The following is a 13,296-nucleotide window of genomic DNA, read 5'->3' on the forward strand; positions in this document are numbered from 1 at the left end:
TGCAATGTAGAAGTGAAGTGAAGACCATGTAAACGTTCGGTGAGAAAAAGGGATCATTGAACCAGCACATGGTGATCAAATTTGGTCCTTACATTAATGGCATATGCGTTTATGTAATATTTTATTTGATTTGAACAATTATTTGAGAAATCTGGCATTTTTATCCAATCCCTATAGCTAGCCATAAGCAAGAGGGCTTCCCACCAGCATTTCCACTATAAATGTGTGCTTATATCCACACTTACAATGCAGCGTTCTCTCTGGCCACCTATCAACCTTCCAGTATAGATGCATGCATAAGAATTTAAAATGGAAAAGGCTGGCAGGATGTGTACACAGATATAATATTAGCAGATAGACAGGAATTCATAATGACGCAAGATGATGCATATGCACTTCTTTGATCCCAGCAAGTTTATGGAGGTATTTATGTTCCACATGAACCTTTGCCTACCTTCCTTCATCTCATCCCATTTATATATCTTTCTACTCCTTTCTCCCTTTATTACTTTTCTATCTTTCCCTTGACAACTCCTTCTGTTCGCGAGTTCCACATTTCCTGAATTTCTTATTGAATTAATTAATTATCCCATATTCAGAGCCCTTGGTTTGGGCTTATCCAGAAGTGAAAACATTTTCTCTGTCTACCTTATCAGACTCTTTCATCATTTTGAAGCCCACCAGGTCACCCTTCAGTCCTCTCTAACAGTCTGTTTGTTCAGTCTTGCCTGATTCTTGTACCCTCTTGGGTCTTATATCATTCTAACAAATCTTTTTTGCACTTTCTCCCCTGCTTCTATATCCTTCTTGTAATATGGAGTCCAGAACTATGCCAAGTGTGGTCTAACTAAGGTTCGATGAAAGTTCACCATAATTTCTCTGCTTTTCAATTCTATTCCTCTAGATATGAACCCCAATGTTTTTCTTGCACTTTTTAATGGTTTTGATGATTTACATTGGTACTGTCAATAGTGTGTCCCCGTAAGTGTGGGAATTTACCGCATTTAGACACATCATCCAAGGAGCAGCTGGCTTTCTTATTTCTCATATCAATGTGCACCACCTCAAATTTATCTGTACTGAACTTCACTTGCCATTTACTCACATTCCATACGTTTATTAACATCTTGTCACCGTCTCCCTCAGTATTAACTGTACCTCCCAATTTTGTGCCTAATACAAATATTGATACTGTACCTTTTGTATATTCATCCACAAAATGTGGTCGTCACTAACTGGGCCTGCATTTGTTGCCCATCCCTAATTGCCCTAGACTTGAGTGACTTGTTAGGCCATTTCAGAGGGCATTCAAGAGTCACATGTAGGCAAGATCAGGTAAGAACGGCCGATTTCCTTCCCTAAAGCATATTAGTAAACCAGATGGGTTTTTACAACAATCGGCAATGGTTTCAAAGTTATAATTATACTTTTAATTCCAGATTTTTTTTATTGATTTCAACTTTCACCATCTGCCATGGTAGAATTCGAACCCAGATTCCTAGATCTTTACTCCGTGACAACATACACCATCATGCAACTGCCTCTCCTAAATTTCATTGTCTATGTCTCTGCTCAATTTACCAGTCATAGTCCTCCTGAAGTCTGCTGTTATCCTCCGCACTGACTTCCAAGTTTTGGGTCATCTGTAAACTTTCACATTAATTTCTCAGGACAAAATTATTAATCACTGGGGAACATGCAGTTTAATTAAGGAAAGCCAGCACAAATTTGTTAAGCAAATTGTGTTTAACTAACTGGAGGTTTTGCTGAAGTAACAGAGGGTTGATCAAGGTAATGAGTTGATGTGGTGTACACAGATTTCCAAAAGGCATTTGATAAAGTGCCATACAACAGACATGTGAGCAAAGTTAGAGCTCATGGAATAAAAAGGGCAGTAGCAATATGGATACAAAACCGGCCAAGTGACCGGGGTCAATGTTAGGACCCTTGTTCTTCCAAATATGTATTAATAACCAGACCTTGGTACACAGTGCACAATGTCAAGCTTTGCAGGTAATATGAAACTTGAAAGTGTCGAGAGCTTTGAGATATGATAGCAATATCCAAAATCTTGATAGATCTAGACAGAGTGGATAGGGAGAAACTGTTTCCATTGGCAGAAACATGCAAAAGGCATAAAATTAAGGTAATTGGCAAAAGAAACAATGGTGACATTTGATAAAACGTTTTTACTCAGCAAGTGGTGAAAGCAGATTCAATAGAGCCATTCAAAAGGGATCATTATCTAAAAGAGAAAGATGTGTCGGGCTACCGGGAAAAGGTGGGGTAGTAGCACCAAGTAAATTGCTACTGGAGAGGGCCAGCATGGACACAGCTGGCTGAATGGTGCCAGTCTATGCCATAACCATTTTATGATTCTCCATACTTTGCGGTTTTGCTTGTCTGTAAGAGACTCTAATATTGGGCGGCATAGTGGCATATTGGTTAGCACTGTTGCTTCACAGCGCCAGGACCGGGGTTTGATTCCTGCTTCGGTCACTGTCTGTGCGGAGGCTGCACATTATCCCCATGTCTGCGGTGGTTTCCTCTGGGTGCTCCCAAAAGTCCCGAAAGACATGCTTGTTCGGTGAACTGGGCAGTCTGAATTCTCCCTCAGTGTATCCGAACAGGCGCCGGAGTGTGGCAACTAGGGGATTTTCACAGTAACTTCATTGCAGTGTTAATGTAAACCTACTTGTGACACTGACAAAGATTATTATTATTTTAAATTTAAATGATAAATATGGCTAGGGAAAAGTATACATTTTCCATTGCCTTCTATGTTTTCTTAAAGGATTCATAGGTCCTCTTCCCGAAAGATCTTTCACCTGTAAACAGCTGCTTTCCCTCGAGATTCTGGTTCTTTCCCATCATTATTTACTACATTATCAAGCGAATATCTCCAACATTATTATACTCTACTGTTAGGAAAACAAAGATGGTTTTAAGAGAATTAGGTTTGTAGTGGTAAACATTAAAAATAAGGTATATAAGTGTGTTTAATCTAATGTTTCTGCTCCTGGTAGGATAAAACCTATAGTTAGATTCATGCTGGACAAGGGTGTTCGTAAGTGTGGGGGTTGGTTAAGTTCCAACTGTGTTTCTATTGTGCTTAGAGAGGGCTACAACGTGACGAATAAATAAAGGGCACAAACATTTGGGTGTTGCTTAGCAATTGGGGTATTGTATGGTAGAGAAGCTTAGCTGATTTGATTGTAGTTGGAGATAGGTAGTGAGAGGGAATGCAACTCTCATAGCTCTGCGAGAAGCAGTTGGTTTAGATGGCTAGACAGGGAATATCTCTCTCAGCTTTGCGAGAAAAAAAGCCATAACATGGAGTAATGGTTAAGAAAGAAATTGCAGAGATCTGAAGAGCAGCTATTTAAGGAAACTAGAGAACGTTTCTAAAAAGCCTGAAGTTAAAGAGTAGAACAGAGCACTGTTCAGTAAAGACAGACGGAGCTGAGAAGTAGGCTAAGATGCCAGAAAGATTTTCAGGTGTGTGAGATTTTACTACAACCTGTGGAACGCGAGTTCAAATAACTATGGAAATCGGTGGCTGGATCTCAGAATTTGTGTAAGAGCAGTTAAGACAAAAGAAACCTAAACAGGGTGGTGTAAAAACCTGGTCTGGTTTCGCTGTTAAAAGTGGGGCAGAAACAAAGCGGTACGCCAATTGAGGCGAGCAAGGGGGGCAGTTTACGAGCATGGAGAGAAGGCGGGTCAGCTCCATAGGGAGGCTGCGGCAAGGGAAATTGCCCAGGTGCAGGACAGGTCAGGGAACTTGGTAGTAGCTCCAGATCAGATTAACAAGGTATTTAAGGAATTCTATGAGAGATTGTACAGGTCAGAGCCACCTGGGGGAGGCCGGAGATGCAGGAATTTCTAGATGGACTGGAGTACCCGAGGTTAGGGGAGGGGGACAGGGCTACATTAGAGAGGGCAATAATGGAGCAGAAGATAAAAGATGCGATTGGGAGTATGCAGTCGGGGAAGGTGGCAGGGCTGGATGGGTTTCCGGTGGAATATTATAAAAAATTCTAAAATAAGCTGGTACCGCTGATGGTGGGGATGTTTGAGGAGGCGACAGGGAAGGGGGTGTTACCACCAGCTTTGGAGCAGGCATCGATTTCCCTGCTACTTAAGAAAGATAAGGCTCCGATGGAGTGCAGGACATATAGGCCCATATCACTTTTAAACGTGGATGCAAAGATATTGGTGAAGGCACTGACAGGTAGACTAGAGGAGTGCCTCCCAAAGGTGATAGTTGAAGATCAGACGGGGTTTGTGAGAGGGAGGCAGCTCTTTTCGAACATTAGGAGGGTATTGAACGTGGTTATGGTACCGGCGGAGGGGAGGAAACAAAGGTGGTTGTGGCATTGGATGCCGAGAAAGCGTTTCACCGGGTAGAATGGGGATACTTGATGGCAGTTCTACAGCGGTTTGGAATTGGACCCAGATTTGTGGGCTGGGTAAAGCTATTATATAAGGAGCCGAGGGCCAGCGTCCGCACAAATAACATCTGCTCGGAATACTTTCCTCTCCACCGTGGGACTAGGCACGGATGTCCTATATCGTCCCCGCTGTTTGCACTCGCGATTGAGCCATTGGCCATCACATTAAGCGATTTGGGGGTATGGATAGGGATAGTGCGGGGGGAGATAAAGCACAGGGTGTCCTTATATGCCGATGACTTGTTATTATACGTGTTCAGAACCAAGTGTATCAATAGGGGGAGTACAGGAGCTGTTTAGGGTGTTTGGGTCTTTCTCAGGGTACAAATTAAATCGAGACAAGAGTGAATATTTTGTGGTGCCTCGGCCGGGGGGGGAGGGGGGGGGGGGGGGGGGGGGGGGCTGCCATTCCGTAAGGCAGGGACTCACTTTAGATTCCTGGGGATGCAGGTTGCCCGAGATTGGGGAGGGTCTGTAGGTATAACATTTCTAGTTTGGTGGGGAGGGTGAAAGCTGATCTGGCAAGGTGGGATGGTCTCCCTCTGTCATTGGTGGGTCGGGTACAGGCGGTTAAAATGAATGTGCTGCCGCGATTCCTGTTTATTTTTGAATTCCTGCTGATTTTCCTGCCAAAGGCATTTTTTAGAGAGATTGAAGGGATGATTACCTCGGTCATATGGGATGGGAAGGTGGCCCGAATTAAAAAGGTGCTACTACAGAGAGGAAGACAGGCAGGGGGTTTGGGTCTTCCGAACCTGGTGTATTATTACTGGGCAGCGAATGTGGAGAAGGTGCGGAGCTGGGTCAGAGGGATTGACTCCAATGGGTCAGAATGGTGGAGAGTTTGGATAGGGGATTGGGATTGAAGACGCTAGCGACAGCACCGCTCCCGACGGCCCCAGGGAGATACTCAGGGAGTCCGGTAGTAATAGCTTCGCTGAGAATTTGGAGGCAGTTTCGACAGCATTTCGGGTTGGGGGTAGGGGTCAAGGGAAATGCCGATTCGGGGGAACCACAGATTTGAGCCAGGGAAGAAGAGAAAGGAATTAGGACACTAAAATATTTATTTCTTGGTGGTTGTTGCGGGATTGAAGGAGCTGGGAGCAATGTACGGGCTGGAGCAGGGAGAAATATTTAGATACATGCAGGTTCAAGACTTTGCCAGAAAGGAGCTAGAGCTTCCCAGTAGAGCCGGCTCCCACATTACTGTAGGAGGTGCTGACAACAGGGGGACTGGAGAAGGGGGTAGTATCGACAGTTTACGGGGCTATTTTGGAGGGCTGGCGCTGCCCACCCTCTGTGGGTACTATTGGGCTGCCAAGTGGGTGATGGAGGGGGAGGGGGCAGCATGGAAGAGGATGGAGATGGCGTCCTGTGTGGGCACGAGCCTGGAGGCGCTGGTGACGGCTGCCGTTCCCTCCAACGAGGTATACCACGAGCCCGGTGGTGGTGGCTACCCTCAAAATTTGGGGGCAATGGAGGCGGCACAGGGGGAAGGTGGGGGCCTCGATGGAATCGCCGATACGGGGGAAACACCGGTTTGTTCCGGGGAGAATTGATGGCGGGTTCCTGAGTTGGCACAGGGCAGGTATCAGGAGGTTGGGGGACCTCTTTATAGACGGGAAATTTGCGAGCCTGGGTGAGCTGGAGAGGAAGTTCGGGCTCCCCCCGGGGAACGTCTTTCGGTACATGCAGGTGATGGCGATGTCAGGCGGCAGGTGGCGGGGTGCAGGTGGCGGGGTTCCGTCTGCTGCCGCCGTGTGGGGTCCAGGACAGGGTGCTCTCGGGGGTGTGGGTTGGGGAGGGGAGGATCTCGGCGGCGTACCAAGTGATGCAGGAGATGGACGAGGCCTCGGTTGAAGAGTTGAAGGATAAATGGGAGGAGGAGCTGGGTGAGGAGATTGAGGAGGGGACGTGGGCGGATGCCCTGGGGAGGGTGAACTCCTCCTCTTCTTCTGCGAGGCTTGGCCTCATACAGTTTAAGGTGCTGCACAGGGCTCACATGACCGGGACAACGATGAGCCGGTTCTTTGGGAGTGAGGACAGGTGTATTACGTTCTCTGGGAGTCCAGCAAATCATGCCCATATGTTCTGGGCATGTCCAGCATTGGGGGAATTTTGGAAGGGCGTAGCAAGGACGCTGTCGAGGGTAGTAGGATCCAGGGTCAATCCGGGCTGGGGGATCGCAGTATTTGGGGTTGCGGAGGAGCCAGGAGTGCAGGAGGCGAAAGAGGCCAGTGTTCTGGCCTTTGTGTCCCTGGTAGCCCGGGGGAGGATTCTTCTTCAGTGGAAGGACGCGAGGCCCCCCAAGCGTGGAGGCCTGGGTCAACGACATGGCAGGGTTTCTCAAGCTAGAGAAGGTGAAATTTGCCCCTAAGGGGATCAGTGCAGCGGTTTTTCAGGAGGTGGCAGCCATTCATGGACTTCCTGGCAGAACGATAGAAACAGGCCAGCAGCAGCAACCCGGGGAGGAGGGGGGGGATGTTTTGTTGTTCTGTACTAAAGGGACGGGCATAGTTGTTCTGTGCCAATGTCGGGCATTAATTCATTTCCCGTAACAGCCTTCCCGAACAGGTGCCGGAATGTGGCGACTAGGGGCTTTTCACAGTAACTTCATTGAAGCCTACTCGTGACAATAAGCGATTTTCATATTTTCATTTTCATTTCATTTCATTTCCTCTTCTGTGTATACGCGGGGGTGGGGGGTGCGTTCTGTCCTGTCTATTGAAGGGATGGGCAGATGTTTTGGGGGAATGATGGGTGTTAGTTTATCTCTTCCGCTGGGTATGCGGGGGGGGGACTGTTCTTTCTGGTCTTTGGAAAAAAAAAAATCTGACTTTTTGTTGTTGATATTATGCAAAAATTTGAATAAAAATTCTTTTTTAATAAACTAATTAACGATCCTGGGGCTCTGTTCCTCTTCATTTTATAAATAAAAGTCAAAGTTACGGTCTTTTGAGCCGGGTTCCAGTCTGGGATCTTCCCGTTCAACCAGGACCGCAATACTGACGAGGGCGAGAGCTTCATTTCAATACATTTAAATTAATTTACATATAATTATCAAGCCCCCCACCCTACACATTCATACCTTGCTGATGTGGCATCACATCTATGAGATTTACAACAGGTTTTGAAGAATGAGATTCAGTCAGGGGGATCCCTCCAGAGGCATAAAGGCATGTATAGCCGCCAGGGGAGGAGGAGCATTCCCCCAGCACAGGGCAGTGCCAACCTCTGCCACGGGGCAGTACCAAGGGCAGATTCTCAGGGGACCCCAATTTGGGGCTGGGTACTTATTCTGTTTGTTGGGGTGGAGGGAGGCCGTGAAACAGATGCCTGTGGTGGTAGGGGAGCTCTGTCCGTTTTGAGGGAGGGTTCTTTCGGTGCTGATCAGGGCATCCTTTAAAGATGGCTCCCCAATCTCTGGGAAGCTGGTCTTGCCAGCTCTTTAAGGCACCGCCCACCACATTGATGGCGTAAACACACCCACAGATCCTCCCCAAAGTTACTCAAAATCTGGACTAAAAACTTAGCTATGTAGTTGGAGAACTACACTGGGTTTCAGTCAAAGTCTGACACCAATCTATCGCAGAATTCCGCCCATACGTGTGGAAGCTGCTTCAATGCTTACATTTGTTGATGGACAGTCTATGGTTGAGGGAAGGGACAGGACCAAGTATCGGTCCTTAAGCCCTGCTGGAAATCACATTACAAGAGCGGGAGGAGAAACCACAGACAGTCAAGGAGTGACTACTTTTAATTAGGTACGGGGGAACCAAGAAAGGAAGTTTTCACAAAATAGACCAAGAAAGAATCAACTGTATATAATACCCCAGAGCAAACCACAAAGGCAAAGAGGGAGCACATTCTATGGTTGCAGTTATATTGATGCTGTTGCTGACTGACTAGAATGGGTGTGTGAAAGAGGGTGGGTGCAAAGCAAAAACATATTTGAGGACCTTGGAGTTAAAAGCAAGGTTAGAGATAAGATGGTAGTTCAAGTTGACATAAGGCTTGATGGTAGTTTTTTTTTATGGGGTTAATTGACATTCATGTTAGAAACAACAGAAAATTGGGGCAGCACGGTGGTGCAGTGGTTAGCACTCTTAGCTAAGTTTTTAGTCCAGAGGTCCCAGGTTTGATCCCAGCTCTGGGTCACTGTCCGTGTGGAGTTTACACATTCTCCCCATGTTTGAGTGTGCATTGGCCATGCTAAACTGCCCCTTAATTGAAAAAATAAATGAATTGGGTACTCTAAATTTATTTAAAAAAGAAACAACAGAAAATTTGTTTTTCTGATGATTCAAGGATGGCAAAAAAAGTATTGAAGTGTTTCAATGGTGAGATTTAGTTTCTTCAATTCAATTTCGTATCTACATTTGTTTCAGTGTTCATTTAAATGAAAAATATGTAAATTCACTAGTGAAAAACTTAAATCAAAATATATATTGAAACACTGCATGTAAATATTAACGAAAAAGTTGCATGCTCTCTATCTAACTAACCTGCGAAGTTTCTTCAAGCGAACATCCCATAATGCCACAGTACCATCAGCTGCACCAGATATCAAATAATTGGAATCGTGAGAGAATTTGCAAACCCTTACTGGACTTTCACTGGGCTGCTTCAACGTTGCCAACTTCTCCCCAAACTGGGGATTCCATAGCACAGTCATCCCATCAGTCGAACTCGAAGCTAGAAATCTCCCACAAGAACTAAAGCAACAGGAATGTACACCATAGCTATGACCTTTCAGTGGTGAGAAAGGGAGCTCTGAGAAATCCTTTAATAAATAAAGGCGTATTGTTTTGTCCAGTGAACAGGAAGCCAGGTAAGCGGAAGAGAAAGCACAGCAGTTAACATCATCAGTATGATCTGTAAGAGTTTGGACGAGTGTTACCATGGTCAACAATTTTGGTTCTTGTTTGTATGAGAATCAGGTTTCTTTCTCTCTCTCAAAATAAAGAACCAACCTGTAACAAAGTCCAGAGAAAAGCAGATATTAATATCAACGCTGTTATCTGCAACAATTTTTACGCAATCAATAAAAAAACAAGCTGTTTTCTTGTAAACAAATACGAAAAATAAAAGAAATACATTTTCAAAACATTCCTGATTCAAAGTATAATGTGAATTGTCACCAATTGTTAATTTAACTGTCAATATTAAAAATATACAAATTCCTCCCTGAAAAGTTGCAGGAGTGTACCAGCAGGCAGGAAGGTGGTGTAAAGTGTGTCTACTTCAATGCCAGGAGCATCCAGAATAAGGTGAGTGAACGTGCGGCATGGGTTGGTAACTGGGACTTCGATGTTGTGGCCATTTCGGAGACATGGATAGAGCAGGGACAGGAATGGTTGTTGCAGGTGCCGGGGTTTAGATATTTCAGTAAGCTCAGGGAAGGTGGTAAGAAAGTGGGAGGGGTGGCATTGTTAGTCAAGGACAGTTTTACGGTGGCAGAAAGGACGTTTGGTGAGGACTCGTCTACTGAGGTAGTATGGGCTGAGGTTAGAAACAGGAAAGGAGAGGTCACCCTGTTAGGATTTTCTGTAGGCCTCCGAAAAGTTCCAGAGATGTAGAGGAAAGGATTGCAAAGATGATTCCGGATAGGAGCGAAAGTAACAGGGTAGTTGTTATGGGGGACTTTAACTTTCCAAATATTGACTGGAAACGCTATAGTTCGAGTACTTTAGATGGGTCTGTTTTTGTCCAATGTGTGCAGGAGGGTTTCCTGACACAGTATGATAGGCCAACAAGAGGCGAGGCCATATTGGATTTGGTATTGGGTAATGAACCAGGACAGGTGTTAGATTTTGAGGTAGGTGAGCACTTTGGTGATAGTGACCACAATTCGATTACGTTTACTTTAGTGATGGAAAGGGATAGGTATATACCGCAGGGCAAGAATTATATCTGGGGGAAAGGTAATTACGATGCGATGAGGCAAGACTTAGGATGCATCGGATGGGGAGGGAAACTGCAGGGGATGGGCACAATGGAAATGTGGAGCTTGTTCAAGGAACAGCTACTGCGTGTCCTTGATAAGTATGTACCTGTCAGGCAGGGAGGAAGTGGTCGAGCAAGGGAACCATGGTTTACTAAAGTAGTTGAAACACTTGTCAAGAGGAAGAAGGAGGCTTATGTAGAAATGAGACATGAAGGTTCAGCTAGGAAGGACCTAAAGAGAGAGCTAAGAGGAGCCACGAGGGGACATGAGAAGTCTTTGGCAGGTAGGATCAAGGATAACCCTAAAGCTTTCTATAGATATGTCAGGAATAAAAGAATGACTAAGGTAAGAATAGGGCCAGTCAAGGGCAGTAGTGGGAAGTTGTGCGTGGAGTCCGAGGAGATAGGAGAGGTGCTAAATGAATATTTTTCGTCAGTATTCACACAAGAAAAAGACAACGTTGTCGAGGAGAATACTGAGATACAGGCTACTAGACTAGAAGGGCTTGAGGTTCATAAGGAGGTGTTAGCAATTCTGGAAAGTGTGAAAATAGATAAGTCCCCTGGCCCGGATAGGATTTATCCTAGGATTCTCTGGGAAGCTAGGGAGGAGATTGCTGAGCATTTGGCTTTGATCTTTAAGTCATCTTTGTCTACAGGAATAGTGGCAGAAGACTAGAGGATAGCAAATGTTGTCCCGTTGTTCAAGAAGGGAAGTAGAGATAACCTCGGTAACTATAGACCAGTGAGCCTTACTTCTGATGTGGGCAAAGTCTTGGAAAGGTTTATAAGAGATAGGATGTATAATAATTTGGAAAGGAATAATTTGATTAGAGATAGCAACACGGTTTTGTGAAGGGTAGGTCGTGCCTCACAAACTTTTTTGAGTTCTTTGAGAAGATGACCAAACAGGTGAATGAGGGTAAAGCAGTTGATGTGGTGTATATGGATTTCAGTAAAGCATTTGATAAGGTTCCCCACGGTAGGCTATTGCAGAAAATACGGAGGCATAGGATTCAGGGTGATTTAGCAGTTTGGATCAGAAATTGGCTAGCTGGAAGACAAAGGGTGGTGGTTGATGGGAAATGTTCAGACTGGAGTCCAGTTACTAGTGGTGTACCACAAGGATCTGTTTTGGGGCCACTGCTGTTTGTCATTTTTATAAATGACCTGGAGGAGGGCATTGAAGGATGGGTGAGTAAATTTGCAGATGACACTAAAGTTGGTGGAGTTGTGGACAGTGCGGAAGGATGTTACAAGTTACAGAGGGACATAGATAACCTGCAGAGCTGGGCTGAGAGGTGGCAAATGAAGTTTAATGCAGAAAAGTGTGAGGTGATTCATTTTGGAAGGAATAACAGGAAGACAGAGTACTGGGCTAATGGTAAGATTCTTGGTAGTGTGGATGAGCAGAGAGATCTCAGTGTCCATGTACATAGATCCCTGAAAGTTGCCACCCAGGTTGAGAGGGTTGTTAAGAAGGCGTACGGTGTGTTAGCTTTTATTGGTAGAGGGATTGAGTTTCAGAGCCATGAGGTCATGTTGCAGCTGTACAAAACTCTGGTGCGGCCGCATTTGGAATATTGCGTGCAATTCTGGTCGGCGCATTATAGGAAGGATGTGGAAGCATTGGAAAGGGTGCAGAGGAGATTTACCAGAATGTTGCCTGGTATGGAGAGAAGATCGTATGAGGGAAGGCTGAGGGACTTGAGGCTGTTTTCGTTCGAGAGAAGACGGTTAAGAGGTGACTTAATTGAGGCATACAAGATGATTAGATAGGGTGGACAGTGAGAGCCTTTTTCCTCGGATGGTGATATCTAGCATGAGGGAACATAGCTTTAAATTGAAGGGAGATAAATATATGGCAGATGTCAGAGGTATGTTCTTTACTCAGAGAGTAGTAAGGGTGTGGAATGCCCTGCCTGCAACAGTAGTGGACTCACCAACACTAAGGGCATTCAAATGGTCATTGGATAGACATATGGATGATAAGGGAATAGTGTAGATGGGCTTTAGAGTGGTTTCACAGGTCGGCGCAACACCGAGGGCCGAAGGGCCTGTACTGCACTGTAATGTTCTATGTTCTAAGTACAAAATGATGTCAATGTCTTACAAAAAATATATTTTATATTTTTAACAGCAACTGACAGAATAATAGAAATGTACAGCACAGGAGTGGTCCTTCAGTTCATTGTGTCTGTGCAGGCCCTTTGAAAGAGCAGCCATGCTTAGTCCCACTTCCCTGCTTTTGTCCATAAACCTCGAAGATCAACGTCCGTAAATATCGACAAACTCCTTTAAAAATGTATTTATGGGGTTAGCGTCCACCACTATTTCACGCAGTGTTCCAGATCCTAACAACTCTCAGCAAAAGAAGTTCTTCTCATCCCTCCTCTAGATTCTCAGTCAATGATTTAAAAGTCCATGACCTCTGGTTATTGAATTTTGAATTAATCACCAGAGTATTTACTTTATCAAAATCTCTTGTCATCTTGAAAGCTCTATTAGCTTTTAAACTTGTTTGTTCTGAATGCTGTGGTTATGGAATGATTATAGCATGTGACGACATTCAGCCTGTTGTATCTATAAGAGCTCTCTGCAAGAGCAACTCAGCTAGCCATGCCCCACCCCCCACCACACACACCCACATTCTCCCTGTAGCCCTACAGTATTTTTCTCTTCAGTTAATTATGTAATTCTCTTTTAAAGGCATGGACTGAATTTGCCTCTACCGCACTCTCAGGCAGTGCCTTCCATATCCTAATTACACGCTGCATAAAAATGTTTTCACTCATGTTGCCATTGCTTCTTTTCCCAATCACTTTAAATTGATGTCCTCCAGTTCTCGCGCCTTCCACCAAAAGGAACAAAGTCTCCTATTTACTCTCTCTTACTC

At 44.9% G+C, this 13,296-nt stretch overlaps 1 protein-coding gene across 2 annotated transcripts in view; it reads right to left on the reverse strand.

Moving 5' to 3' along the window:
- wdsub1 (WD repeat, sterile alpha motif and U-box domain containing 1) overlaps positions 1–13,296 on the reverse strand; it is a 60,031-nt gene that overhangs the window by 36,689 nt on the left and 10,046 nt on the right. For both annotated transcript variants that reach the window (XM_038789637.1, XM_038789635.1), the window contains exon 2: positions 8,960–9,427. In XM_038789637.1, coding sequence (XP_038645565.1) covers positions 8,960–9,357 — 398 coding nt within the window. In that variant the 5' untranslated portion in view covers positions 9,358–9,427. The remainder of the gene's footprint in view (positions 1–8,959; positions 9,428–13,296) is intronic.

Source organism: Scyliorhinus canicula, chromosome 2 (assembly GCF_902713615.1).
Source record: "Scyliorhinus canicula chromosome 2, sScyCan1.1, whole genome shotgun sequence".
NCBI classification, from domain to species: Eukaryota; Metazoa; Chordata; class Chondrichthyes; order Carcharhiniformes; family Scyliorhinidae; genus Scyliorhinus; species Scyliorhinus canicula.